This window comes from Frieseomelitta varia, unplaced genomic scaffold, assembly GCF_011392965.1.
Source record: "Frieseomelitta varia isolate USP_RPSP 00005682 unplaced genomic scaffold, Fvar_1.2 scaffold_341, whole genome shotgun sequence".
Lineage (NCBI taxonomy): Eukaryota > Metazoa > Arthropoda > Insecta > Hymenoptera > Apidae > Frieseomelitta > Frieseomelitta varia.
In genome coordinates, this window is record NW_025110081.1 from 99,654 (window position 1) to 127,208 (window position 27,555).

General features: G+C 30.7%; 8 protein-coding genes across 10 annotated transcripts; 5 read left to right on the plus strand and 3 right to left on the minus strand.

Moving 5' to 3' along the window:
* Positions 1–249: 249 nt before the first annotated feature.
* Positions 250–5,971, plus strand: LOC122530398 (beta-1,3-glucan-binding protein-like). The gene is made up of 8 exons (XM_043657311.1): positions 250–440; positions 1,338–1,565; positions 1,643–1,830; positions 2,092–2,228; positions 2,310–2,473; positions 2,686–3,014; positions 5,517–5,618; positions 5,698–5,971. Exons 1-8 carry the CDS (start codon positions 296–298, stop codon positions 5,797–5,799), a joined length of 1,395 nt encoding a protein of 464 aa, XP_043513246.1. The 5' UTR covers positions 250–295; the 3' UTR covers positions 5,800–5,971.
* A 157-nt stretch (positions 5,972–6,128) lies between these two features.
* LOC122530399 lies at positions 6,129–7,558 on the minus strand. Its single transcript, XM_043657312.1, has 2 exons — positions 7,403–7,558; positions 6,129–7,334 (listed from the first exon to the last, which is right to left on the minus strand). Exons 1-2 carry the CDS (start codon positions 7,556–7,558, stop codon positions 6,972–6,974), a joined length of 519 nt encoding a protein of 172 aa, XP_043513247.1. The 3' UTR covers positions 6,129–6,971.
* Positions 7,559–7,706: 148 nt separating this feature from the next.
* On the plus strand, positions 7,707–9,031 carry LOC122530400. Its single transcript, XM_043657313.1, has 3 exons — positions 7,707–7,826; positions 8,444–8,575; positions 8,698–9,031. Exons 1-3 carry the CDS (start codon positions 7,782–7,784, stop codon positions 8,839–8,841), a joined length of 321 nt encoding a protein of 106 aa, XP_043513248.1. The 5' UTR covers positions 7,707–7,781; the 3' UTR covers positions 8,842–9,031.
* Positions 9,032–9,171: 140 nt separating this feature from the next.
* Positions 9,172–11,703, plus strand: LOC122530401. Its single transcript, XM_043657314.1, has 3 exons — positions 9,172–9,540; positions 9,888–10,000; positions 10,254–11,703. The coding sequence occupies exons 1-3, from the start codon at positions 9,523–9,525 to the stop codon at positions 10,369–10,371; spliced, it is 249 nt and encodes an 82-aa protein (XP_043513249.1). The 5' UTR covers positions 9,172–9,522; the 3' UTR covers positions 10,372–11,703.
* On the minus strand, positions 10,613–19,520 carry LOC122530397 (calcium-transporting ATPase type 2C member 1). The gene is made up of 15 exons (XM_043657309.1): positions 19,226–19,520; positions 17,108–17,425; positions 15,035–15,235; positions 14,856–14,945; positions 14,671–14,768; positions 14,030–14,288; positions 13,610–13,946; positions 13,000–13,545; positions 12,762–12,932; positions 12,362–12,677; positions 12,101–12,286; positions 11,889–12,036; positions 11,727–11,822; positions 11,513–11,654; positions 10,613–11,425 (listed from the first exon to the last, which is right to left on the minus strand). The coding sequence occupies exons 2-15, from the start codon at positions 17,213–17,215 to the stop codon at positions 11,292–11,294; spliced, it is 2,832 nt and encodes a 943-aa protein (XP_043513244.1). The 5' UTR covers positions 17,216–17,425; positions 19,226–19,520; the 3' UTR covers positions 10,613–11,291.
* Positions 19,521–20,639: 1,119 nt separating this feature from the next.
* Positions 20,640–23,694, plus strand: LOC122530386 (zinc finger protein BALDIBIS). The gene is made up of 3 exons (XM_043657286.1): positions 20,640–21,092; positions 21,168–21,379; positions 21,475–23,694. The coding sequence occupies exons 1-3, from the start codon at positions 20,811–20,813 to the stop codon at positions 22,619–22,621; spliced, it is 1,641 nt and encodes a 546-aa protein (XP_043513221.1). The 5' UTR covers positions 20,640–20,810; the 3' UTR covers positions 22,622–23,694.
* Positions 23,695–23,795: 101 nt separating this feature from the next.
* LOC122530387 lies at positions 23,796–26,155 on the minus strand. Its single transcript, XM_043657287.1, has 8 exons — positions 25,963–26,155; positions 25,391–25,885; positions 25,085–25,293; positions 24,902–24,975; positions 24,719–24,830; positions 24,597–24,659; positions 24,360–24,517; positions 23,796–24,286 (listed from the first exon to the last, which is right to left on the minus strand). Exons 1-8 carry the CDS (start codon positions 26,153–26,155, stop codon positions 24,154–24,156), a joined length of 1,437 nt encoding a protein of 478 aa, XP_043513222.1. The 3' UTR covers positions 23,796–24,153.
* On the plus strand, positions 26,123–27,499 carry LOC122530394 (FAD-linked sulfhydryl oxidase ALR). 3 transcript variants are annotated; one of them, XM_043657304.1, is made up of 3 exons: positions 26,123–26,264; positions 26,590–26,763; positions 26,987–27,499. In XM_043657304.1, exons 2-3 carry the CDS (start codon positions 26,680–26,682, stop codon positions 27,377–27,379), a joined length of 477 nt encoding a protein of 158 aa, XP_043513239.1. In that variant the 5' UTR covers positions 26,123–26,264; positions 26,590–26,679; the 3' UTR covers positions 27,380–27,499. The 3 variants fall into 3 exon arrangements, with proteins under 3 accessions (XP_043513239.1, XP_043513238.1, XP_043513237.1); XM_043657303.1 differs by having other exon boundaries at positions 26,238–26,321; XM_043657302.1 differs by lacking the exon at positions 26,123–26,264 and adding an exon at positions 26,283–26,430.
* The last annotated feature ends 56 nt before the right edge of the window (positions 27,500–27,555 follow it).

Here is a 27,555-nt window from a genome sequence, read left to right on the forward strand (position 1 = left end):
TTTATTGTATTTTTAAATAATTCTTTTGCAAATATTACTCAAAGCAACGATTGATAACAAGAATTATTATATAATTGACCTTTCAAATAATTATCAACGAACGGATTTCCCCATTTGATGGTTTTTACATTGTTCAATCAGCTTGATAGTATTTTCTGATGTCAGAGTATCATCAAAGAGTGGAGATGGATATATTTATAGATAAATATATTTACGCAGAAACCTGTTCTTAAATTGCCGCAGCAGCATTCCGCTCTTTAGTATCGCCTCGGCAACATCATCAAACGTGCATATCATGAGCGTTCCCGGAATCAAATGTTCCCTTGTTACCCTTATTTTATTATGTAATATAGTAATTCAAAAAATTTTAGCACAATATGAACCTCCAACGCCGACTGTGGAACCTCTGCATCCGAAAGGATTACGAATGTCTATTCCAGGTGAGTAGAATTCCTTGTTTTTGGCATATATTTATTCGCTTGGTACCAGTGTCATTGCGTCGCTTTAGTCTTCTGTAGGTCCCTAAAATTCAAACGAAAATAGTTCGCAATTTAATTTTTTTGTTCAAATGAAATAATTGACGGAAAGAGTAGTAATTGTTGAAAATGTAATTTTATAATTTAATGAATAGAGTGTGCTTTAGTAAGATAGTCCTTCTTTCAAAAAAAAAGTACAAAAATTATGTGTGAAAGAACTTCTATCAGGTATAACCATTATTTGTGTTTAATGTGAAAATTGTAATACAATAATGTATAAAGAGTCTAATTTTAATTTTGAATGCTGAAAATATAGAACAAACTTAATTTATATTAAAAAATTAATATTGGAAAGAACTATGTTGAATAAAAAACACTGATTACAAATATTTACAAAAAATATATTAATTTTGTAGAATCCAGAAGAAGAAATGAATCATATGTATTTAAAAACATATTTTTATAATTCCAATGAGATTTCGATAGTTCAATGCAGGATTCCAGTATTCGCGTTTATACATTACATACACACGCGCAAGTTTCATTTTCCTCATATAATATTGTGAATATCTAAAAATATTTATTGCTCACTGAATAAATGTTATTAATGACTATATCACTCTAATACCAACAGTTACTCTTTTAAAACACAGTCTACAGTTCGTTTATTTTCATTCAATTTTATTCATACATGAATCTATATTCATTTAGTTTTAAAAATTCAATGAAAATGAAAATCAATCAATATACGAACAAAACACTAATTGGTGATAATACACGAATTGTAATTTAAATGTAACAAGATAGTATTAGCTTTAAAAAACAATGATAATTTTTAGCCAAGCAATTTTTTTCATTTAGATGAAGATGGCATCAGTTTAGTCGCATATCATGTGAAATTTAACGAAGATTTCTACGGCCTTGAAGCAGGAACTATTGCCAGGGATATTATAAAGAAAAAGAATGGTCGTTGGACATACGAAGATAGAACCACAAGACTAAAACGTGGAGACAAACTTTATTATTGGATCCACGTCGTTTACGATGGTCTCGGTTATAATTTAGTTGACCAACAATATGATGTCAATGGTTTGTTGAAAATGAGAGAAATGATTTTTTATATCGACTTTTCATAGAATCTTGGCCATTGATCTTTTGTCTTTTAGACTTTTATAATTATGACGGAACAATAATAAATGGAGGTAACATTCCCTGTGCGACACCTGCACAGACTCAGATCTTTAAAACAACGGAAGAACAAACTATCTGTCGGGGTCAAATGATTTTCGAAGAAACTTTCGATTTTCTTAACACGAATCGTTGGACCGTTCAGCAACGTTTTGCCAGCGCACCGGCAAGTATTAATTTATGGACAGACATAAACTAGAATTCTTAAAACCACCGTATCCTGTGCTACAAGAATAATAAAAAAAACTGCATGCAATATAATGTATGTCCAAGTACAATAAAAATTAAAACGCGTCAGTATACGGGAGAAAAAATTCAATAATAAAATAACAAATCCGATATAAATAAAAAGATATTGTTACAGTCAAGTAGCAATAAAATCGATATAAAATCAGTAAAACATTAATTCGATTATGCTTTATCTTAGGATTACGAATTTGTCGTGTATATGAACAACAACGATAACGTGGAAGTCAAAGATGGTAGTTTACATATTAGACCAACTTTTACCAACGACAAGTATGGAGACAATTACATTAAGAATGGAAATCTGACTTTGGAAAGGTAAAATTCTAATTATCATAAAATCGATCATAACAAAATACCAATAGATATCGTTAAAGATGATGCTGAATGTCTCTTCAGATGCACAGCCGAAAATACTCTTGATTGTAAACGACATGGATCTGGATGGAATATTTTACCACCTATAATATCAGGACGATTGAATACTAAGTCATCCTTCACTTTCCAGTACGGGCACATTCAAATTCGAGCTAAATTCCCTCGCGGCGATTGGTTATATCCTTGTGAGTTTTATCGAAATTTTGTAGTTTTTCATACATTCACAATGTCTTCTTAAATATTAAATAAATTGATAAGTAATAGAGCTTTTTGTATTCAAATCCGAGTAACTTCTGTTATGCGAACACCTATATTTTGGAATATGAATATATATGTACATATTGGAAAAAATATTCACTAAAATACAAATTTCAAATCCTAAAAATCATTATTTCAGTAATCACTTTAGAAAGCACAACTGAATATAAGGAAACTTCGGTGCTCTATTTTGACATCATAGTGGCCCAATCGAACGGAAATCCATTCCTCAAGTTACGGGACGGAAGCGATATGAGTGGACATGTCCTACTAGGAGGTGCTCATGCGACAAAGATAAAACTTCCTATAGAGGATAATCGATTAAATCTTCCAAAGAAAATAGCGACAGATTTATGGTCAGATAATTACCACGTGTATGATTTAAAATGGGAAAAAGGTAAAATAACAATCATGGTTGACGGAGAACAGTATGGCGAACAAACAGTTCCAACATTGCATGATACTCCGGTAAGTAGGAATTCTGATTATGAATTACAAATACTATTTTAAAATATTTGTCTATCTCTATCTCATCACTTTCCCTCATTTCTCATTTTCTTATGATATTATTAACAATCAGAGATTACAAAAAATAAGAATAATAACGAAAGCAACCTTCTGAAGCAACGATTTCCACTACCGTAAATGAAGTAACATGTTAATAAAAATATCATGTAATATATGTTTTGAATTTATCTCGATGTTCTCTACAATACGGTGGAAAAAAAATTATATGTTCCTATTTGTTTAATTCAAAGTGATCTTGATTTAGCTATGAAAACAAACAGTTCCCGAAATTTTTTATATTGACACCTATAGTACACCTTGTATCGTTCAACTTTTGTTCTAAACTTTTTTTTGTCAGATGGCTGTAAATGGGTGAAAAATCGTGCGTCACATTACAGATAACACCCTGTATATGTCTGTCCTTGTCGCATGTTGTTGCTCTCCTTGTCTACCGCGACTATATGTCTGTCCTTGTCGCACTCTGCTGCTCTCCTTGTCTACCGCGACTATACGGTTGTCCTTGTCGCACGCTGTTGCTCTCCTTGTCTACCGCGACTATATGTCTGTCCTTGTCGCACTCTGCTGCTCTCCTTGTCTACCGCGACTATACGGTTGTCCTTGTCGCACGCTGTTGCTCTCCTTGTCTACCGCGACTATATGTCTGTCCTTGTCTCACGCTGTTGCTCTCCTTGTCTACCGCGGCTATATGTCTGTCCTTGTCGCATGCTAGTGCTCTCCTTGTCTAATGGCGCTAGACAAGGAAAGCAACAGTGTGCGAGAAGGACAACCTTCGATCTATTGAAAAAAAAAAATTCAACTTTTTACACACATGCTTTTCCAGGACAAAACATACATTAAATGAAAGCGGGGAGCCTAATTTTAAGGATGCATACAAAAAAGTTCGCAAATTATTTCTCATAATTAATTTCGTCTCGTAATTTGTAGATAAACTATCACCTGTCAATGTTTAGACGCAGCGGTGGCGCCATCTATTGATAACTCGGTGGTACTAAAAAGCAGAATTTTCTACTTTTAGTACTACTGAGTTGTCAATAGATGGCGCCACCTCTGCGTCTAAACATTGAAAGAAGACGGTTTATCCACAAATTACGAAACGAAATTAATTAAGAGGAATCATTTGTAAACTGTTATGGTTGCATCTTCAATTTTAGAGACCCTTAGCTTGCGTTCTATGTTTAAGTATAGTTTACGTATATAAAAAATGTTTCAATTTCGTTTGCGTTAGCAGTAGTGCCAGTAGTGTGCGCGTAATTTCTCGAAATCTATAGTGAATATTTGATTCAGATTTATTGCGAACGTAATTGATAGCATTATCTTTGAAATATATGCTCGTGGAATGCAAATTTCTGGCGTGAAGAATTAAAATTAATTATTCTCCTTATATGGTTATAGAGCGTTTAGTTCCACCGGTCTGCCACAACGCTAGTATTTGTTACCCCGTAAAACGGAGAAATTTTCATTTGCGAAAAAACCTAATTTAGCGAAATGAATTGTGAACTTTTGTGATTATATTACCCTAATTAGACCTTTAGTTTTCTTTTCATACCTCATTTGACCCGTAAAATGAAATAAGTATTTTTATAAATAATTAGTATCACTGCGTCACCGCTAGATGGCGCCACCATATCCATTTTGTGACAATTCGCACTAATTACGAAAAAAACCCAATTAAGAGGAATAATTTGCGAACTTTTTTATATGCCTCCTTAAAATTAGGCTCCCCGCTTTCATTCTATGTGTGTTTTGTCCTGGAAACGCGTGTGTGTAAAAAGTTGAATTTTTTTTTCAATAGATCGAAGGTTGTCTTTCTCGCACACTGTTGCTTTCCTTGTCTAGCGCCATTAGACAAGGAGAACACTAGCATGCGACAAGGACAGACATATAGCCGCGGTAGACAAGGAGAGCAACAGCGTGAGACAAGGACAGACATATAGCCGCGGTAGACAAGGAGAGCAACAGCGTGAGACAAGGACAGACATATAGTCGCGGTAGACAANGGAGAGCAACAGCGTGCGACAAGGACAGACATATACAGGGTGTTATCTGTAATGTGACGCACGATTTTTCACCCATTTACAGCCATCTGACAAAAAAAAGTTTAGAACAAAAGTTGAACGATACAAAGTGTACTATAGGTGTCAATATAAAAAATTTCGGGAACTGTTTGTTTTCATAGCTAAATCAAGATCACTTTGAATTAAACAAATAGGAACATATAATTTCTTTTCCACCGTATTGTAGAGAACATCGAAACGAATTCAAAACATACATTACATGATATTTTTATTAACATGTTACTTCATTTACTCCATTGTAAAGTAAATGGAGTAACATGTTAATTAAAATATCATGTAATATATGTTTTGAATATATATATATATATATATATATATATATATATATGTATTAGATAATTAAAGCCTATTGTTCATATTTTCACAGGTTTATATAAATATCGGACTAGTTGTAGGAGGTCGCACTACTTTCCCAGATGGTTCAGTTAGTGATAAATACTCAAAACCCTGGGGAAACGTCGAAGCAAAGGTACAATCTGACTTTTTATCACAAAAGCAAATTGTCTAGTAGAAACAGAATATTTGAAACGCAATATCATTGATTACAGGCACTCTACCATTTTCATTCAGCAGCAGATAGCTGGCAGCCAACTTGGACAAACAGTGATACTGGTCTTCACGTAGACTACATTAAAGTCTGGGCTGTTTAATTCTATTTTTTTACTTCAATATATACATTTAATTACTCTTAAACACGATACACTTTTCTCTGTTCTTCAAAATAAAATCAAGCAATTCAATCAGTTATTATCTCAGACAGCGGACAAGATCATCTTCCAGTCTGAATTCAAAAACAATAAAAATAAATTTTTGTTTGTAAAATGACGGATATTTTGTTCCTTATGTAACTACCATAAAAAAGAAATAAAAACATTAATGATAGCAACAATCATTCACTACAAGATATTAGTAACATCAATATTGCAATTGTAAAATGTTTTATCTAAAAGAAATTCCATCACTCTGGGAAAACCTGCATAGTATCGCACTTTATACTCATTTGTCTCATAAGACATTGAAACTTACTTTATACTCACTTAGGATTGCTTATTCACGACAACATTCCAAATAACAACAGATAACAATTATTACATAATTGTTTTGAAATCTTTTACAAACATATACTTCAAATAGCGATTGAAGATCGGAACTATCGCACAAAAAAAAAATGGATTAAGAAATGAGATCTATGCGATCATTTATCCGCAAATATTGGCACTCAACTAAATTTTGGATGTCTCTTTATTATAGAGAGACTTGTATAAAGTGATAGTCTCATATGTCACAATCATGCGTATTAAATAATTAAAGAATATTGAATTTTAAAATTGTTTTCTTAAGAAATAAAAGTATCACATTTTTTCTCTCTGATCTTCAATTCTAAATAGTTTACTTAACATTTTCCAGATTTATATAAACATCAATTTAATTGTAGGAGATCCCTTTTTAGACTACAGTTATATTTACACATGTAAAGAACCCTCGAACGTCGAAACTATTTAAATAATTAAAGTTTCAAAACGAAACCAAGTATATTCGTATAAACGAAAGTCAGTATATTCGAAATACAATGTCATTGCAAGCACTCTACCAACTTCTATTCCGCAACTCTCTACTAGCAAAAGTCGTATAAACACAGTGATACCAAGTTTCACATAGACTTAGACATTAGAAACTGAGCTACTTAATTTTTATTTTTCACTTCAACTCGAAAACACATTCCATCATATTTTAAAATCCTTTTCTGTTCTTTTTCTGTTCTCTACCACTTCCATACTCTTCGATCACACAAGTTCGTATGAGTTGATATAATACACGATAATCAAAGAAGAGGTGGTGGTACCAATATGGAAGCAGGCACAGGTTGTTGATAAGGCACGTTATCCAGATGAAAACCAGAACCAAGCAATTCAATCAACCGCTCTCCCCGGTAACCGTAACGTCTCTGATAATCAAATGAAGCACGAGGTCCATCTTCCGGCCTGAATTCGAATACCATTTTCTTCCTAGTATCCGGAGAAGCTACCAGTCTCAGAAAAGCATCCACGCTATTCCTCGGCCATTCCCAAAATCTTCCACCAGACCATAACGATCGAAATATCGCCGACCATCTCGAGGGATCAAGCGGAAGTGTCCTGGCGACTCGAGTTGAAACAGTTCCATCGCACACGACCCCTATGCTCAACTATACAAGTATATGCAATAAAAGAATCAAGTGACAATTTCCTAAAAAGCTGTCAGTCACTAACTTACCACACAGATTAACGTTAGTGCGTAGTTTTTGCTCATCTTTTCTTTTTTTATCGAACCTTCAAGTAGGAAGACAGGGAGAGCAATATCCCGTTGTTCATGATTTCTACTTACCTTTATGCCTTTCGAGTGGGTGAAGATTTCGTGTATAGAATACATTACGAATTTTTCGTGACAGAATTGTCAATCGTCAAACGAAACGCAACGTGACTTTTCAAACGGTTCGCGCCTCGACTTTTCTTACTTTCACTGATCGCATTGCAACATATCTCCACGACATATCAGCTGATTTCTTTTTCACAATGTCCTTCAGAGCAGAGTTAGTTGTCATTCCGCGCTTGTCCCGGCATCATCAACTACGCTACCGACAACGTGATCCTTCATGACTACCTCGAAGAGGAACAACATGGATTTCTCTCGTAGTTTGGTAGTTACAATTAGCATTACTCGTAGTTCACTTTGACTTGCTTCTAGTTTTTCGTGGTTTCTTCATAAATTTGAAGCATTTATTAGCTAGGATGCATTTGTTAACTAGGATGGAGTGAAGATATGATACTTATTAGGGATAGATACTTATTAGGGAAGAGATGAAAGAAATTATTAATATTATTTATACATATGTTTAAACATCATGTCACTTTCACTTGAGAAAAGGAATAAACAACATTTGTGCATGACATGTTTGAAACTGATTGAATAGTGTAATTAATACGAATGAGTTCACGAACAGATTAATTTTGTTCTGAAGATGACACATTTGTATAAATAAGTTAAATTTTATATCGTCATCCATTGTTAATCTTCTCTCTTATTTTTAACATCAAGATACTTCAATATCAATAAAAAAAAAATGTAGAAAAATAATAACGTAAAATAAAAACTGTGAACATTTATATCTATACACAAGTTTAGAATAATAACAGAACAACAGAATAATCATGCAAGAATACGCGTTTACTATACACTATGCTATGTACATATAGGAATGAAATTATATATTCCATTAAATTATAAATTTCATCAATAAATTTCTGTATATTTTAGGTAACTTTGATTTTTCTTATCTTGCTGTTTAGTGCTGATAGAAATGTATCAGTCGCCCAAGGTATCAGCATTTTCTCATTTATTCATGATCTAATTCAGTATAACGTAGCGGGGATACCGCTCATTCATGAGGCAAGTATGACGTTCTGTAAAACAGAAAATCAACATTAAAAATAAATATTTTTAAAACAGCTAAATAAGAGCGATAAGATTACTTGCGTTAGGTGAATAATCGCGTGATAATTTTTGCGCAGCAAACGCAGTGGGATTTTAATCCAGAAGATGGGAAACGAAGAAGAATCAGGTACGAAAAGGAAAATGGTCGTCATGGAGAAATCGCAATTGAGAAGATCGGCATGGGAATCGGAAATAAGGAACCGTTAAGAAGAATTGCGTAGATTCGCTAATCTGTAAAAGAAATACGTCAAAAATCAATGAAAAATAATTGTAGCATAAGTAGAACTGTATCGTACGTAATATATTTCAGTGAAAAGAAGAAATTTCTTCCTTCAAAGTGTTTGACTTGGTCGAGTAATATTTTATTTTGTATTTAATACTTATATCTAAATATATCGTATTTTTCATCAATATAATTCTTTCTCGTCATTCTCCAATTCTGAAAAAGTAAGTCGAAATCATTTTTTCCTCAGAAAATATCGTCAACTATCAATTATCAGTTGCGTAATCGACTTTCAATAAATTCCAAAGTACGGATAAAAAGATTCTATTTTCTATCTTTGATTCATCATTCATCGCAACTCTAAGCAGGTACACGCAAGCATGTGAAATATGCCCCGTACGACTTTCACTTAATACGCAGAAAGAACGAAGTGGGGACAGTGCGAAGAACGGTAACGGATTTCAAAATAAGGCAAGCAAAACGTGGAATCGGAGAGACGGGAACAGATCGATTGTAAGAGCCATAGCATCGTTTTTCGCTTTAAAAAGTCTATATTATATTCCTTCCAATGAAGAAAGACACATTGGAATAAAAACACTCGCATATCCAGTGTTACACTTTGTGACGAACTTTCTTCTTATTTTACGCATATTGAACGTATTACCTTGTAATCGCCAAGATGACAAGACACGCTTCCGTAAGTAAATGAATGCGAAAATAAAAATTCAAAATAAAAATAAGAATAAATGTACGAATTGAAAATAATGTACAAAGAAACATAAATAAAGTTATGCGCGTGTAATCATTGTACACTGAAAAGGATTTGAGGATAGCACGATATCTCGATCAATTCATCAAAATAAGTAGGTCTCAAAGTATTTTTTGACCTGCTTATGGTGCACGTACATAAAACGATTTTTTGTTTTCTTTTTCATACTATTTATTATGAAATATTTAATAAATCTAAGATACATACGCTGAATCTAGGAGACTTTTTTGTATATTTTCGTTTCGACGCACTAATACTAACTGTCCTACTTTCAGTGGACGACCATAATCTTTGCGACAATAATCGTCACTTGTCTACTTGGATTAATCGTCGAAACTGCGGCCACGATAGCTCAACCAAAGGCACCTAATTTTCAATACTTTGAACGGTAAGGAATTGAAAAACAAACATAATAAACTTAGGTTTAGAATATATCGAAAAGGGAACGAATGACGCAACCATTTGCTACACAGTGGTAAAAAGGATTACAATATCCTCATGCTAAAATACAATTGGTAATAACAAGTATATACTATCAAGAAAATAATCGTTTAAAGGCATCGGATACATATATACCAATTTTTTGTTTAAAAATAAATGCAATTACAAGATTTTACTAATCATTACCTGATTATTTATAGGCCTAAATACCGCTATCCATACTACGATGAAAATGGCAGAGGAAAACTACTCTATGGCTATGGAGGACCAGATCTATATCAATATAAAACTTACAGTGCCCTCGAAGGAATTCATTAAAATAAAGAGCACTAAGTTACACTATAAAAATAATTGATAATCATTCAATGAATTATGGTTATTATACGTAGGGTGATCGTTTGTGAAATGATCAGAGTACATACACGATTCTGCTTCCGATTACAAGAAAATGATTATATTTTATGTTATATTGTCATAATAATAACATAATACAACATTCGACACTTTGTATTATACTTACATCTTTTCTTGTTGTCAGAAACATATCGAGTTACGAAAATTAAGGAACATTACAAGATCATTTATTCTTCCAATTATAACCAATTATATTTTTAAATGCAATCGATCGATATGCTTAATTACGTTATAAACACATGTTTCTTCGTCACGAGTTATGATTTTTATTATTCGGTAACACGGTCTATTTCTCGAAATAGTTAACGAAATAAAAATGAGTGAATCTATTTGTCTTTAAAAGACAAATTATTTCGTTAGTCAGATGAATGAAAACTGTGTTAAATATTAGAATATTATGATTAATCGATGTAGAAATTGCTACAAATACAATTGCGAACAGTATCATTAAAATCGATCGTCTACGAAAAATTTGTGGAATGTGCATAGCATTTCTAGAATCTATGACGTGTCCGATATAATCACTGTGAAGACGAGAAGTGAAACGGCTAAATTCTAATGCCTAGAAATCGGATATCGTACATCAGAAAGTCAGAAAAATTTGTAAAAACGCAGTCATTTAAAATCTTTAGTTAAATGCGCTTAGTTAGACGCAAAAATTGTTTGTTTCGTGACAAGTGCACATACAAGTTTACAAATGTGCAAGCAGAGTTGAGTATAGCGAGATAATGTTGATAAACGAATGACTACTACCCGTACGATGTGTATTGGGTATTTTATTCCAAATGATCCTTGTCCGCCTTATCTTCGGCAGACTGTAACTGTCATACAAAATCCATTTCGGACTTAGTGTAATGTCGTGTACCTGATCGTAATCTGTACAGCTGCCTCTCTATTAATTTCTTTATCTCGCTAATTATGAAAACGCTTGATGTGATTCCGACGAGAACCAAGATATCTGTTAAAACAGGAACAAATATATCCTTATTTAAAAATATTAAAAGTAAAAATGAAACATTGTGAAAGCATCGTTCAAACTACGCACCTACTGCTGAAAGAGCTTCAGTTTGGAAAACTCGTTGTAATGGCGGAAAGTAGATCACCAACATCTGTCCTATTACTGATAATGTTACGGCTACCAGGAACATTTTATTACTCAAAAAACCAATAGTAAATATTGATTTGGTCTGAAATATTTATGTTTAATTTGTAGAAAATATATACTGTAATACTTTATACGATTTTATTATTATTCTTACCTGCGATCTACAACTTAAGGCATTAAACATATCAAAGAAAACGAAACATGTAAATGTCATGGTTGTATCCCTTGCAGTATTACCGTCAGTAGTCATCTAATAAAAACAAAACACGACAGCAATTATGTAAAGTGAATAATTTTTATAATAAACTTTTCGTACCTCTTTATTGTAAACCCATAAAGTGCCAATAATAATGATAGTAGCTGACAATAGTACGTTAATGATAAGATGTCGCGTAATCATTGGTTCTTTTGTGTTCCGCGGTTTTTGTTTTAAAACATCCTTATCAACTGGTTCGACACCAAGACTGAAACCAATAATTAAATATATAAATATCATAGTATAATCCAATCGTTCAATTTGTACATTACCTTTGAGCAGGTGGACCATCCATAATAATATTAATCCAAAGAATTTGCATCGCATTTAAAGGATTTGGTATACCCATCAAAGTAGCAAGTGCAATTAGAGATAGAGCGGCTATACTAGTACTTAATTGAAATCTTACAAAATTTCGTATATTATGAAAAATTCCTTTCCCTTCCTCAATTGCAGCACTAAAAGATATATATAATTAAAGAATAATGAATATAAAAATGCTGAATATTGTTAAAGAAGAAACTAATATGTACATGATAGTTTCAAAATCGTCATCCACTAAAATCATGTCTGCAGCTTCTTTACAAACATCAGTACCATTTTTACCCATGGCTATACCTATATCTGCCTTTTTCAAAGCAACTCCATCATTCACACCATCACCCGTCATGCCTACTATGTTTCCTTCTCTTTGCAAGGCTTTTATGATACATAATTTGTGCTTAGGCGTGACCCGATAAAATACACTAACGTTATTAATACATTGCTCTAACTGGTGTTCGGACATTAAATCAATTTCATCTCCAGAAATTAACCGTGAATGAAGTACATCTAATCCAATCATACTTGCTAAAATAAAAAGGAAATTATAATGCACTATTTTTGCAGACTACATTCACAAATTAGAAAAAATTTAATGAATCCATGTCGTACCTATTGCAGATGCAGTTTCTTTAGCATCGCCTGTAACCATTTTAACTTTAACACCGCTATTTATAAGAGTCGTTATAGATTCACGAACATGTGGTCGTGGAGGATCACATATACCAACAAGACCAACATACATTAAATCTTGCAATGACGTACCACGTGCCAATCCAATTACTGTAAATATATTTAAAAATATTAAGAAATAAAGTTAAAGTTATTATTGAGGTTTGTTAAAACATACCTCTTAATCCTTGTTGCCCAATATCATAAGCTTCTGTTAAAAATTCTTCATCTTTCTTTTGATTTAGAGAATAAACTTGACCATTGACAGAGTATTTGGTACATAATGGTAAAATCTTATCCAGAGCACCTTTTACAAAATATATTTCTTGCTTATTCTCTCCGTATTTCGGAGTACACTTTACAGCCATCATTTTTTGTTCAGATGAAAATGGATATTCTTGTAATCGTAGATACCTATCAGCAACTCCATACATCCCATATTTCATTGCCACCGCTATTAACGCACCTTCTGTTGGTTGACCAAGCAAAGTATCATTCTGTATAATTGCATTATTACAAGCACATCCTACTTCCAACATATTGCTGATAGCGGTGCGTGCAAGGTCCATGTTATCACATTTTCGAATTCGTACTTCTCCTTTATCATTATAACCAGCTCCGGTAATATCAGCTATATATCCTTCCGATGTCACCAAAATCGTTGCAGTCATTTCATTCTTTGTAATAGTACCAGTTTTATCAGAACATATCACATTTACACAACCTACGCATTTAACAATGTAATAGCTTTGATAAACATTATATAACCATAATACACGTATACTTACCCAGTGTTTCCACTGTTGGTAATTTCTTCACAATGGCTTTTCTTTTAGCCATCCTCATAACACCCAATGCTAAAGTTACAGTTACAACAATAGGTAAACCTTCTGGTATAGCTGCTACTGCTAAACTTACGCTGATGGTAAACATTTCAAGTATAGCTTTGCCTTGGATCCAGCCAAGAAGCATAATAATGCCAATAATGCAAAATGAATAAAAGGATAATTGAGTACCCAAAATATCCATACTTCTTTGAAGTGGTGTTTTTGGAGCTTCTTCAGCCTGCATCATTGAGAAAACTTCTCCAAATTCACTTTTTTCTCCTGTATTCACTACTATTCCCTATAGAATATTTCATATATATTTGATAAATAATTGCTAATTACGAACTCATTGAAATATCTTTGTTGTAATAGAGTACTTACTTTTCCATTGCCACAACGCACTAGCGTACCCATAAATGCAATATTTCTTTTTGTTGTCAATCCATTAGTTTTAAGCAATGGAGCTGTTGATTTTTGTGCTGGTTCAGTTTCTCCAGTAAAACTGCTCTCGTCAATTGCTAAATCTATTGCTTCAAATATTCTGATATCCGCAGGTACTCTATCACCAATATTTAAGTAAACTACATCGCCAGGAACTAAATTGCGAGCGAGAAACGTTTCTACACAACCTTCTCTTAAGCTGTAAAAAGATATCAAAACAATTATTTTAATATTAAAATTTTCTAATGTTAAAATGTTGTTGTATATTATAATATTAAATAGGTCTAACTTCCATCCTTCGCCTATAACTGTGCATCTTTAAAATTGGACATTCTAAATAAAGGGAAGGGAATTTCACCTTATTGATCTATTGATTGGAATTGGATATTATATCCTTTGTTTTAAGAAAGCAAAGTAATACTCCATACAAAGGGCTAATATATCCTCCAAAGACCATATTTCTAAAGGAAATGTTAATTCAAATGAATGTTACCAACAGTCTTTACTTTTATTATACTTAATATAATTCTAATATAATTTTTATTAAATAAATATTTAATAAATAATATAAATTTCCTTACCAGTGACAAGTTGGTGGCACCAGTTTGTTTAATTCTTCTAAGGATTTTTCAGAACGATATTCTTGTACAAATGCAACTGTTACTACTATTATGATAGCCTAGAAAGATATATATTTCACTAGTATAAATGTTGAATAAAATATAATTTAAAAATACTCAACTGACAATAATTATATTAAACTTACCACTGTAATACTGACTGCATCATCAAATTGCCTCATACATACACTAACGAAGGCAGAACCAAGAAGTAACAAAATTAAAGGATTTTTAAACTGCAAAAGAAAAGAATATACTCAACTTTATATTTCATTATTTGCATTAATTTTATAATTAAATAACATATAATAAATCTTTCAAGTACCTGTTCCAGATATTTCTTCCATGTTGGTTCTTCCTCCTTAACACTGAACTCATTAAATCCAACTAATTGTCTTCGATGATCTGCCTCTTGCCACCAAAGACCTGTTCTTATATCAACGTGTAATCTGGCTGCTACTTCTTCAGCACCAAGGCTAGCTGCTTCGGCTGTTGTTAACCACATTTTTGATGTTTGATCTTTACCCTTAACAAATGAAAATTAAATATTTTTTTTTTATTCTCCAAGTGGTTGCTCATTTGTGACATATTTTTCTAACCTTTATCACAATTTTATAACCTTTCGCTCATTTTAGAACAACAGATAATAAATTTAATATAATTAAATTCATTATTTTTTTAATAAAAATTTCAACCTTTTTGCTTTCAAGATATTTACTACTTTGATATACATATTCACAATATTAATGATACATTATTAAGAATTTTCCACACTTTACGATATACAAGTATTATAAAATGTTTTTATGCAAAAAATATAAACATTAATAACATATCGTTTATAATGATACAATAATTACAATTACTTTATTTGCACTTCAAAAATGTAAAGTAAATCATTAATTAATGTTAAACATCTATGACACGTGTATCCTACAATTTGTGTTATAGGACGTGTCAATCCAACGAAGAAATAAACGCACTATAATCAAAACTGCGAAAATTGAAAAATATTTGTACAGTAAGCATAAGAATTATTCATATTTAACGATGAATAATTTTTCAAAAATAGTTTTATCTTGCAGATTCATCGCAAATTCTAACCTTGAAAAATGCACAAATGCATTAATAAATATTATTGCTTCGTTTCAAATATAATCTAAGAATATTAATAAAAGAATGACTTTATCAAAATAGTTACAAATTTACTGAATACTATAAATGTCTACACTTATTATACATATATATTAATTTTACAAATGTTTCATGTATAAGTGTAATTATTATATCTATATAAGTACGATAATTACGATAATTTATTTTCAAATTAATATATATACCTAATTAATTTTACATGATCGTATTTGAAAGTACTGTATTATGCAGTTCACGCCTAAAATAACGTTCCAGTACTATCGACTATAGGAACTTCTGTGTTCGTGGATCACATGAAAGAAGCGATTATTTTTAATTAATTCTAGGAATTACAATGAAATATATTACTTATTACATTTACTTGTTGATCTTACAATTAGATATTGAGTTTGTCAAGTAAAAATAACAGAATTTCAACTCTTGCCTTTTAAATGAATATATTTCATGCAACATTAACTTTGAAATATCGTATAAATTGTAAATATTCGATTTTCTATTCTACCAATTATCGATCCGTTTTCCATAGAATGCGCAAGGCCACATTGTTACACTTATTACCTTGGGTCAACATGTTCAGAACATTTGCTGCCTACACTATCATTTGAAACTTCTGGAAATTTCATGCCTGGCATTAGAAAATTGCCACTTATTGTTAATAGATCTATTATACTCTAATAGTTAAGTAATCTATCTGTTAGGTAATTCACTCAAGCAAATGTAAATACCATCACATACAATACAATGAATTTTTTAAACACAAAAACCACCATGTTTTTAAAAAAACAAAGATATCAACAAGAAGATGAAAAACTTTACTTGTATATAAATAAAATCACAGGTAACAATAGAGACTCCAGCAGGTGCTGTTGGCAGGGTAAGTATTCGATCGATACCGAAACATTTGAAGATATGTACTACAATTGTAATGAACTTTTTATGCTACATATTTTAAATGTTTATTCATTTTATTCTAAACTTACAATTAATTTTAATTTTCTTTACGTTTCCTACGAAATATAATACGATATAAGAAGAATATAACTTAAGACTATTCTTTATAATAGAAATAAAAAAGAAATGACTAGACTAATCATTCTTCATTACAAAGTATCCTATGTACGTATAAACGTGAATATAATAAAAGGAAAAGAAATAAAAACTAAATAAATAAAAAATTGTATGAAGATATTTAAAAATACTACAAACTCTATAATGCAATATCGTAATTTAATATAAATCTTACCTCTTTCACCGGTACATTTTCATTACGTTCCTTTTCGGCTGTGGCGGCAGCATCAAGTTCATTATCTTCGAAAAGTTTTTCGTACTTCTTACTCGCTGTGTCTTTCATCTCTTCTAATTCACGTTTTACTTTTCTTCTCTTTTTTTTAATTGATCAATTGTCGATTATATGTATATGCCACGACAATTTTATTTATCACTTTTCAAAATGGGGGACAGAATTTTGCGATGTTTCTTCAATAAAATGCGTTATTATCCGTCAGTCCGGTTTTACAGTTTCAAAAAAAGGAAACACACAGTTCATGGTCCGAATGAATTCCTGTCAAAATGTGTTGGCATTGAATACATACCGACCACAATGTATAGTATATATACAGGGTGCGACCGAAAGCTAAATATGAGCAAATGATTCTTCATAAAAGAAATATATGAAGCGAAATTTTTTCGTTCAAACCTTAGTTTTTAAAATTATGTTTGAAAATTTATCAAGCATAGTTGAACTTAATTAATTTTAAACTAAACAGGAATGAATCATGACAAGAAGCTGTTCTACGTCAGAAGACAAGTTAAAAATATGGAATTTTTTCGCTTTGTTTTTGAGAAAATTAAATTTGAATATTTACCAAGTATGTACATGCGTAACAAACCAAGTACTAACTAAATATACTAACTTTACTTTCTTGAAACTGATGGTTTAAACGCAAAAATCTTATTCTACATTTTTTATTTTTTTTCGCATATACTGTTAGAATAATTAGAATATCCTACTGATTGCTCACTCGATTCACTCAGTAATCAAGCAAATTCACATGTACCGAACAAATTTTATTTTATTTCTTTTTTTTTAAATTAAGTTTGGAACGAAAATTTTATTCTATATTTTTTCTTATATTTTTATGAAGAACCACTTCGTGCCTGTTTGTAACAATTTTCGAATCTACTTTATATATTGTTGGTTTATTATAAGATCAGTACCCAAAATTAAGCCGCAAAATTTAAAAAATCGATTTCAAATAGAAGTTTTTAAATAAAAAATTACTGATTATTTAATCATTTAACAATTAATAATTTTTTTTTTTTGGAAAAACGCTTCAAAAAAATATTATTCATATGTATGGTTTAATATTTAAAAAGAGATCAAAACGTATTATCAGTCATGCGAAGGTTAAAAGAATGAATACTTGATAACTGAACATTTTCAAATACGCAGCGGCAAAAGAGATAATTTTAGTAGAATTACTAGAATATACATATATATTAGCTTGCTGAAAGATCCAAAAAATTTCGACACTTGATAGTATGTAGTTCGAATTATATTCTGCGAAGATTGAAGAGTATTGTCCTCCTCGTGACACCGTTAATGTTTATAAATACCTATAAATATTTAATTTGATCAATCATACAATACAAATTACTTATTCCGTTTCTCATAAAACAATTATTATTTTATTATAATTATATTAAAATATTCTTTTCGGACAAGCTTAATGTATTTGAAAGCAAAAACCGGTAAAGGCATTTAGCCAAAGAGTGCTTACAGCTACTACTAACTTATTTTTAAATTAAACAAAACGGTAGCTTCATTGATTTTTTGAAGAAACATAAATACAGATAGTAATTATCCTGATGATTATCTTAAATGTCGTTCATCTAGATCAATTCAAATTATAAAATACTTTGACTTAAATTCTGGTCAAAACAAATAATTTACTTACATACATATATTCACGTACATTATAGCCATTTATTACTAAAGAAAAATGATTTTAATTTCGATGAAATATACCATCACAGAAAGAAATAAACAATAAAAGAAAAAATTTCTATTAAAATTAGATTGAAAATGATCTATATACTACGTACGATTGTTATCTATTATTGAGATAAATTGATAATTAATCGAAAACACAATTGCATTGTTTGGTACCAACGATGTAATGCACTCGAGCAATTTATAATACAGAGGCATGTAGATACGCGGTACTCATTACTACAAATCGATAGCGAACGTTTCTTTGATAAATGTATTCAAACTTATACCAATCTCTACATATTTCAAAATACGTAATAAAAAAATAAACGCATATTAGAATGGAAATCGTTGGAAAAAATATCCTACCCTTAAGGATCGCAAAACCCTTTTAATATCCGAGGCACGTCGAAGGATCTAGTCTCGATGTGCTGGTAGGTGAAACGTGCACAATAAAATTGCTCACAAATCGCAAACTCCGTGTGATTAATGTTACTCTTGTGGCTTCATTTGGGCAAGAATTAAGTGGCTTTGCTGCGACAAATTCTATGTATGCACTCATACAAAAAAAAAGAAACGTTACGAATACGATGTTCGGTTGACGTGTAACTACTGAGTGACAAGTAACTGGCGATGTAGCGAGCAGCGCCGTTCTGCTAGTCTAGTACTGAGCTGAGAAAGCAGTTATGTATATGAACATGAATGTGTGCAGTAGTATGTATATGTAGTATGTGTGGTAGAAGTAGAGCAGACTGTGTCGATCCAGCGTACGACGACCTTAAGCTTCTGCACTTCCAAATTCGCGCATCGTTTCATTCTGGCCACTATTTAATTATACTGCAATGTATTTATGTCTGTTTTAACAGATAAGATAAAATACTTTTGGAACATAGTGTATAATCAATCTTTAATGTTAAATATAGAGATATTATTCACGCGAATTAAAAAATCAATATCAAGCGTATGCAGGATAAAAGGGGTTGAATGTATTTTGTCCCATTCCCTAGTTTCTTTTCTTTTTTTTTTTTTTTTTTTTTTAGAAATCTGTACGATACCATTCAAGGAAACTTAATTACAATTTATGATAATTTGCTATAAACAATTAACGTTAAATGTAATTAACGGAGATTTATTGACTGAATTGCCTAAAAATTTTAAGATATTAATGGTATTGAAAAATAAAAAATGGAGAAACAGTAAAATTGATTATTTAATTTTCCCACTTATCACATTGATCCAAGTACTATATTATAGAATAGTTGTATTTAATTGGACCATATTACAGTTCATTGGCAGTATTCAATGGTGTTGTAACTTTCTTTTAATCTAATATACAGAATTTTGTACAATGCAATTTATCTATACTGAAATATTACAAGATATAGTAAATTTGTTAATAATACTCTATGTTATTATCTAATCAATCAAATTTTTATTTCATTATATTATAAATTTAAAAATTTGAACACCATTTAAATACCAAATTATCAAAAGATTATAAAAATAAGATCACCTTACAGTATTTTCAAATAATGTAATTATTTGAAAGAATATAATTATAATCTGTAAATATCAACGTCCAAATATTATATAATTAAATTTTATCATAATTAAATTTGTCAGTTTACTAAATGTTTCAACACATTGAAATTGATAATGACACATGATGTTACATTTAAATCTGATGACAGTATGCTTAAATCTGATTTCTGTATGCTTATTAACTGCTTATAATTTATTATCATTAGTATATTACGTATATATTACGGTTTAAAAATAGAAAGAATTAATTAGTAAAATCTGAATTTTATAAAAATTTTGATAACAATTTGATAAAACATACAATGCATTGAAAAAAATATAAACAAATGTATCTTTAGATCGATTGGACCCTCCACAGTCACTTAAATGGTAGTTTATATATATGGTAAGTGCCGCGAGAAAATAACCTCTAATGGAAAGCATAAAACCGGTAGAAAATATCTCGAAATGTATCAAAACTATTTGTCCATCACCAGAGGAACTTAGTGTCATAACAAATAATGTAAAGTGCGATAAATGCGGGCTCGTATTTAAAAATGGACCGAGGTATCGTTTACACGATCTTAAAGTACATCAACGTAAAAATTTAGATAAAACAATAAAAGAAAATGTACAATATCATTGTCCGGTAGAATCTTGTATTTATGCTCCAAAAGCTGAAAGACATTTTAGTACTATGAAATATCTTAAACAGGTTAGTGTTGTTATTGTAAAAAGAATATTTTTTAATGAAATTGATTAAAGTTTCAATACTCCAATATATATCTAGCATTATCTTAAGGTACATGCAAAAAAAACATACGCATGTACTCGTTGTGAAAAAAGTTTTTCTACTGAATCAGCGAAAGAAGGTCATATGAGGATATGTGGAATTGAATTTGCATGTTCTTGTTCAAAAACTTATACGTCCTATGAAGCCTTGCTTACACATGCAAAACGAGCTTTACATACAATAAATGATAAATATAAAAATTCCTTGAAGTAAGCTGATCATGAAAGATAAATAATTTAATGTTCTATTATTTGACACATTTGAATACAATATGATTAATTTTTATTTTAAACATTTTTTACAGACGCACAAATTCTAAAACAATGAGATTGATTTTATCAACTAGTCAAACTGAAATAAATAAACTAGTTACAATACTACCAACAAATCAAAATGAAAATAGAATATCTAATTGTAATAATGATTCCACGCAGAAATGTACATCAGATATTGGTATACAAACTGAGGAATACAAGAAGAACAAAAGAATATCAAGTCCATTAAAGCATGTTAACAATAACGGAAAGCGTGGAATATCTAAACAAACACAGACAAGTGTCTCTCAAAGAATTAGACAAAATGTAATGTCCATGGAAACACAAACACAAGCTTCACAAACATTTAAGAATTCGCTAAAGCCTCAGAAAGATGGAAAAAATTCTGTATCTCAAAATTCTGATTATACACTGTTAAAGGAAGACCTTAATCTTGGCAACTTTACAGCCTCAAATTTATTTCCTAGTAGTCCATTACCACTTCGTCATGATGATGGATTACAAGATTTTTGGGAAGATAAAAGTACATCAGGCACTCAAACAATACCTGAAAAAGACATGTTTGAAGTTCTCAATGATAATGTTACTCAGACAGAGTTTGAAACATTTTATGATCATAGTACAAATCCATTAATACAGTGTACTCCAAAGAGTACAGTTGCTTTGATGACTTTACCTTATGTTGAAGAAACGTCGACCGTTGTTGAAGGATATTCCTTTGTATCCTCAAATAGCATGTCACGGTCAGATCCCATGCTTACAGATAAAACTTTTGATGATAAATTTAGCAGTATAGAAACTCAAACTGAACAAGCTTATTCACAATCATTTTTTGATTCAGATCCTTTAACCAGATCATTCGCTCTAAGTTCTACCATTGAAACACAAACTACAAATAATCTTGATAACATGGAACAGCTATTATATAGTAATACATGCACACAAACATGTAATGAAATACTACCGACTGATCTAGGATTATCTAACATTCAAACACAAACACCTTGGACTCAACTCGAGGACACTACTGTTTCTGCTGAAACGCAGACAAAATCCTTGATATGTGAAACAGGTTGCAATATTTCAATAGGTGCATGTCGTTCCTGGTTGAGTACTCAAACTAGTCACACTGAAACACAAACTGATTTACTTAGTATTTTTGAAGGTCTTCAATAATAAAATATTCAATCTTTGTACATATGGCAGTATAACAATTGATACTTAGGAAAACTATTTTAAGTTTAAATCGAAAATAATTTGTATTTGATATTGCAAATGAGATTATTTTTCTGTATTGTTATTTCGTATTTTGGTATTTTTTATATTTTGTTATAAATTATTTAAATTCTTATATATGTGCAATTTGTTAATGGAACATTACATGTATCGATCAAGAACTGCATATCTTTAAAAAGAATCTTTAAATGTTTTAAATTTACTGTATTGTACAGTATCCATTGCCACAATCTTAAACTATATATTATTTCCAGAATGAGAATAAACACAATGCAGGCAATGTAATTCTGTTACATGTAATTATTAAAATTATTAATTTAAAACTTGCACAATGAAGACTATTATTAATATTGAATTTAAATTTTAAGGGGGCAAATAAGCCTTGAAACTTTTTTTCTAACTGAGATATAATGTGATTTCAAGTAATATATTACAAATAAATTAAATTAATAAAGTTCAAGCCATATAACAGATACAAGCTATTGCATTTCGAAATAAACTATAAATATAAAATATAAAAGTGTATAAGTAATTTTCACTTATAAACATTGATCTATAAATTTTACGATAATTTTATGACATATATTATAAAGATAAAATATTTTATTATAATATACAATATATGGTTTTGAAGTTTTTAGCTTAATTATTTTTTAATATATGTAACCAAAATTATGATTTTTAAATTGAAATATTTGCAATTGTTTATGTGTCACATACAAAGGTAATTTTTAAAAGTTTAATTATATATGTATTGTTACTATACATTGTTGCTTCAAAAAACATTTGTGAATTTGTATAATTACAACTTTGTTTGAAAAAAGATTAACATTTCTGAGACTCAAGAGTCATATACCCCCTTAAATAGAAAAATATGTGAAGAATCTTGTCTGCTTCAAGTGTAATTGTTTAACTGATAGTTTCAACATTTACAAAGAAATAGAACATGTAATTTGAACTGTACACGTAACATTGTTACAATAACTATTAAAATATTGTTTTTCTTTTAACAATTGCGTTGGAATTATATATTGAATCCCAACCAATGCTTCGCATTATGATTTCACGTCAAAACGTACATATAAAAGTTAAAATCTTTAATTTTTTTTTTTTCTTTTGCTCGGAGCCGCATCGTGATAGATCACGATTAAGCTATTGTTTAATCCATGTTTGTTGTTAAGGTTTAAAATTACACTTAAAAAGTCATGCTTTGCCAAGCAGGGACGATATATGATTGTACACCTAGAACTGTTATGCAAGTCGAAATTCAAGAACTATTATTAACAGGTAAAGGTATAACAAACATGATATGAATATCGTGCTTTTTAATCGAATCAAATCACTAATCGACTCCAAAATGGATACTCAACGCAACTTGCGTGAGTTTAAGGAACTTATTAGCACAGGTTGGGATACATGTCATAGAAGTGAAACAAGGGTAGTATGCAGAAAAAGGGGTATATAAGAATGTATTAAAGTGCAGGACCAGCAGCATTATCTTCATCAAAATCTGGTAGAAAATCTTTGGTCCGGTCTTCTATTCTATCCATATTCTCAAGTGCTGAAGCTAGTATTCTTAAATTGTCCACACCAGACATTAATTGTCTATAACAATTCCAATATATATTATTATTTGAATTACTTAATTTAGAAATCTAGCTGAAATATAACTTTTTACCTTAAAGACACTTCTGCTGTTGAAGCAGCATGTCTCAAATCACCTGCTAGCCTTTTAACTGCCTGATCTGTGTTTGAAGAACCATATTCATTTCTACTTCCCGCTGCAATTCCAGCTCTCAACTCTTTGTTTTCCAGACGGAGTAATGATATCTCTGTCTGCATTAATATTATGTTTCTTATTTAATAATCAAATATGTTGTGACACGTATAGAAAGAGATGAAAATGTATACCAACCGTTAAAGATTTAATCTCTTTTTTCAACGATGAGATAGTACTTTCTGCATTTGCTGCTCTTCTCTGTAAAAAAAGAAACATTATGGATATTAATTAAATATATAAAGCATTCTTGTACTCACTGCACTACGTTTTAGATTATCTTCAACTTGTTCCATTGCTTTTTCAAGATGGATTGTTTCTTCATGATCCACTTCTTTTCTGGATGCCAATTCTGATTCTAATAATTGAATCCTGTAATAAACTTGTATAAATAAACTGGAGAACATTCTATTATTATAAATAAAAAAGCCTTGAAAATATACTTTTCTGATTTCTCACTGACTTCTTTTTGAGCTAATTCTAATTCCTGTCGTAATCTTTCATTTTCCTGCAGTAACTAAAAAAAGAACCCATATTTTATAATTAGAATATAAAAAAGATATATCATAATTTAATAATAATATATAAAAAATATATCATAATTTAAAATTCAATATTATTCACACCCTTCTTTCTGTAGACTCTACATTATTTGGAATAGATCCAGATTCCGTTGATAATGTTGTCCTATTATGAATAGGACCATCATTTAAAAAGTCTGGCAAAGCTTTGGAAACATTTGCTTCGCTTGTCCCTGAGTGAGAACATTCTCTTATAACAACATTTGACTCAGAATCAGGATCAACTGTAGATATTGGTAAATCTAATGGAAATCCTATATAATAAAATATCATAAATAAACAACTTACATAAATCATACTATAATAATAATATATCATACTATAATTAATAATATATCATTTCATAAATACCTAATGGTTCTGGACTTTCAGTAGATCCTGCATTAGATCTAACAAAAGCAGGTAAGGTCGTATGACCTGAACAACTTGTATTTGGTATGGATTGATTTCTTTGAGGTATTGTTTTGTCCAAATTTCCAGTTAAATCAAATGAAAGATCACATAAAGCACTAGATTCGCTTTTTTTTGATTCGTTTCTAAGTCGAGTTTGTCTCTGTTTTACACTGTTCAGTGCAAAATCAGGAAGATTATCAACATCTGAAATAGTCTGTTGTTTTGGTTCATGATTTAAATAGTATTGTTCTATAACTAAATGATCTTGTACGAAGTCTGGTAATTCTGTTGGATTACGAGAATAAACAGCAGAACTCTTCTCTAAATTATATTGAGTAGGAGATGAATAAACTTTTGGACGTGCTCCAGCATTCTGATAATTTATCTGCGAACCATTTTTTAGAAAATGTTTAAAGCTGAAAGGATTTTCTTCAGTTTTTGACGTATTTTGCCCTGTAAATAACAAGAAACAACAAACATTAAACTAGTTATTAGCTTCATTTTTTGATAAATATCAGGTTAAATCTAACCTGCTTGAGTCTCTGTTTCACTACGATTCCTAGCGAAGTACTCTTTCGACGTGTTTCGACAACTCCGACATCCCGTTGTTACCTCTTCTTCGGAGGATGAAGATGATGAAAACATGACCTCTCCGACATGACGCCGCGCATTTTTTGATACGGATCGAGACGAATCATTACTTTTTTTGCGACTCGCCATCATCTATGTAGAAGATCAACTTTACCGACAATCGTATCATTTGCGATGCAGTCAAAACTGCACTTAACATTTGTCACTCGCTGTTCGCAGGTCGGGTTAGGTTAGTTTTGCGGTACACAATTTTTTCTTCTTTAACATCACTCAAGAACTCAACGTGAATATAGGAAGGGTGTATATTTTCTACTTCCCTATCTGCATCTTTTGTTTCGTAATATACATATATAAAGTTATTATTACACTCGATTTCTTATCTGAAATGAGTCGCAAGTCATGTAAAGGTATATACATATATATATCAGTAGGTATTGAAAAAGAAAAAAAATTAACTAGTGAAAGAATTATTCTGAATTAAAATTACGATTGACATGTATTATTATATTGAAATGTGAAGAACGCAATGTGAAATGTTTATATGTTAATTTTTTTCAACGTAATAGGTGCGCGAATTATAATTTCGTGAGAGAGGTTATCCACCACGTGGAGATATTGTTGATTATTTTAATGTATACTACGATTTTAATAACAGAATGTCTCACGAAAAGCCTTGTCGTGCGTGCATGGATTTTAAATCGTGGGCAAAAAGTCAAAAAAAGACTTTTGAATCCGAAAAGGTATAAGCAAGAGGTTTTTTTCTTTACATAAAACTGTATACAAAACGCAACCAATTTTTTTTTTTATAATAAACATTTTATGATTACACATTCGAAAGTATTACATCATTATAAAAATTACATGATGATAAATATCGATTAGTTTTCAAAAATGTGAGAAATAATATTAGCTTATGTTGTGAAACAAATTATAAATCTCACATTATACATTTTATTATGTCAGGAATCTGAGAAAACGGAGAAGAAAAATTCACCTGTAAATAATGTTAAACGCGACGATTGTCCATTAGATAAAGATGAATTAGGTTCAAGAACATGGTCATTTTTACATACCATGGCAGCATATTATCCTGACAATCCGACTGATGAACAAAAATCGGATATGACAAGGTTTTTTCACATATTTTCAAAGTTTTATCCTTGTTCTGTTTGTGCAGAAGATTTACAGGAGCAATTAAAAAGAACTCCACCGCAAATTAATTCACAGTCACAATTGAGCCAGTGGCTTTGCATAATACATAACGAAGTGAACAAAAAACTTGGGAAACCTGAGTTTGATTGTAAATTAGTTAACCAGAGGTGGAGAGATGGTTGGAAAGATAGTTCCTGTGACTAATGATTATTAGTTATAATTGTAATTGTGTAACAAAATCTATATGTGATGTAAAAATCATTATGTAAGTTGATTATTGTAAATACTTTTGTAAAAAAATATCAAATTAGTTGAAAATATTAATATCGCATTTATCATTGTCAATTAATTATTAAACATAATATCTTAATTAAGAACAT